The 2293-nt window shown below is 47.1% G+C and overlaps 1 protein-coding gene across 1 annotated transcript in view; it reads right to left on the minus strand.

Moving 5' to 3' along the window:
* Nucleotides 1-234: 234 nt before the first annotated feature.
* vstm2l (V-set and transmembrane domain containing 2 like) overlaps nucleotides 235-2293 on the minus strand; it is a 74574-nt gene continuing 72515 nt past the window's right edge. Inside the window, exons 3-4 of the mRNA XM_063216255.1 lie at nucleotides 2180-2224; nucleotides 235-954 (exon numbers count right to left, since the gene is read on the minus strand). Of these exons, the coding sequence (XP_063072325.1) occupies nucleotides 235-954; nucleotides 2180-2224 (765 nt within the window). The remainder of the gene's footprint in view (nucleotides 955-2179; nucleotides 2225-2293) is intronic.

Genomic DNA, 2293 nt, shown 5'->3' on the forward strand with positions numbered 1-2293 from the left:
CCGGCACTCACAATGTCGGTGCCACTCTCCAAGTGTTGAACTAGGACAGCAAAATTGACTGTGGATCTTCCTCTCATCCTCCCCTCACCTACTCCTAGTCTTACCTTCATCTTTACCTTTCTCTCTCCTCTTACATGTAACACCTTCCCTTCACCCTCCCCTTCCTTCCCTCCCTCTCCATCCTCCTCTTCCTCTCTCTCTCTCTCACACAGCTGTTGTGTTTGTACACATCTCTTAATGTCCACATTCGTCAGATGTGCAGTCACTTTCCCCTTCCACCGAGCGTCTTTTCATCTCCGCCTCGTCTGATTGGTGCTTGTGTGTGGGCTGCTTCCTGGTCTCCTCCCCCTCCTCCCTCTCCTCCTTCTTGTGGTGGTTGCCGGGGTGGACGTGGAGAGGCTGGTCATCCTTGTGGGCCTGATCATCACCGTGGTGATGTTGCTGCTGGTTGAGGTGGTGAGGGGCCTGGTCTCCATGATGCTGCTTCTGGTTGCCATGGTGCAGTGCCTGGTCACCATGGTGCTGCTGTTGCTGCTTCTTCTGGTCTCCAGCAGCATGGGCAGGGTGGTCGTGCTCGTGGTCATGATGAGGCTTCTCTTTGTGGCGGTTGTCATGGTGGTTGTCACGGTGCAGCTGCTGATGCTGCTGCAGTTGCTGGTCTCCAGGATGCTGATGCTGGTGGGGATGGGGGTGCAGTTGCTCGTCCAGGTGAAGCTGCTCGTCCTGGATGCCTGCCCCCTGGTGATCGTGCGGGTGGTGGCCATTGGCGCTGGTCTTCTCTTGGGACCTCCTCTCGCCCGGCGGCTGCACCTGGAGGTAGGCGCGCACACGGTGGTGCTGGGCGTGGCTGTCGCTGAAGTCGATCACGCGGCACTCATAGGTGCCCTCGTCGGTCGTCTTGACGTTGGAGAGGCGCAGCTTGTGGGAGATGTTGCTGCCCGCCACCTTCACCACCTGGGTTAAATAGACGGCAAAGCAGGTTTAGATTAGTTTCGTTTCGTTTTGTTTAGCTTATTTGACAGGGGCCATACAGAAAGACAGGTCTAGGGGGTATTCCAAAAACAAGGCTAAGTTGAGAACTCCAGGCTCTTCGAGATGATTTACCACTATATCAAGGTCAATTTACTGGTTTACTTCTAAGCCAGGTTATTGGAATACCTCCCAGATCAGAGTTAGCAAATTTACTTCTGTGATCCCATGCAGGGAACTATAAAACAAACACGTGAAATACATGACCTACTATAGCCACGACAAGCACAGTCTCATCCCAACTCGTCAATTTTTTTTACGTAGAGGGGAAATCTGCCACGGCGCATGTTTACTATATGGCCTAAACCTAGAACTTTCCCTAACCCTACCGATCAGTGAAGTTATGCTGCCACAAGGGGGAGGCTTTGAGGTGCACGTCATACCTAGCAAGTTACACATAAAAGCAGCAACATCTAGCACAAATCGTACTAAAAAAGAAAATATGGACTAAAAGGGTATGGCAAACAGGTGTAACAGTAAAAAAGGAAGTGTCAATTCAACACTTAGAGATTTAACATCTTCTAAAGTGTATTTGGTCCCACAGTATTCTCTAAATGTTGAATTAACACAGCCTTTTTTACTGAGTGTAAACGAGATAAGAGTAGTGATCGCAGAAACACAGGAAGTGCTGTGGATTCAAATCCCAGTAAAAATGGATTTCAAAACTTTTTTCTCACAATGCTGAACATTCACACCATGAAAAATTACAAACAGCAGTGCAAAGATAATGATCAGAGAGCTACAGAGAGTACTGTGAACAGTTAGGACTCAAATCCCAGTTTACTGTACAAATAATCAGTAAAAGAGTTTCATTTTTTAAGACCAATACGAGAAACAAATGCAAAAACTGAATAATGGAAAAGTCATTCTTATTCGCAATATCGGCATATGTCGGAGATTACAGTTATTACATAATTAATGTGCACACAATTCCCCATAATAGATTATCAATGTGTAGGATTTGTTATAAAATCCCAGAATATGAGGCAACAGCAACAGTATTTACTTAGCAGCGCTGGCATACAGCGAGGAGACAGCCTCTGCAAATTAAGCAGCCATGTATCAAAACGCAATTTTCTGCAGGCTTTAAAAAAGTGTTTGTGTTGTTTTTCTTTCTGTGCCTTTGTGTTTGGTGCTTGTTAACACTCACGCTGATTTTGGTGGCATCCTTCACCATTTCCTCCACTGGAACCACCTGAGACAAAAATGGAGAGAACAAGAAAAAATGTGAGAAAAACAGAGAAGGGGGGGCAGAGAGAGGGGA

The sequence above is a fragment of the Engraulis encrasicolus genome, chromosome 14 (genome assembly GCF_034702125.1).
Source record: "Engraulis encrasicolus isolate BLACKSEA-1 chromosome 14, IST_EnEncr_1.0, whole genome shotgun sequence".
Classification (NCBI taxonomy): domain Eukaryota; kingdom Metazoa; phylum Chordata; class Actinopteri; order Clupeiformes; family Engraulidae; genus Engraulis; species Engraulis encrasicolus.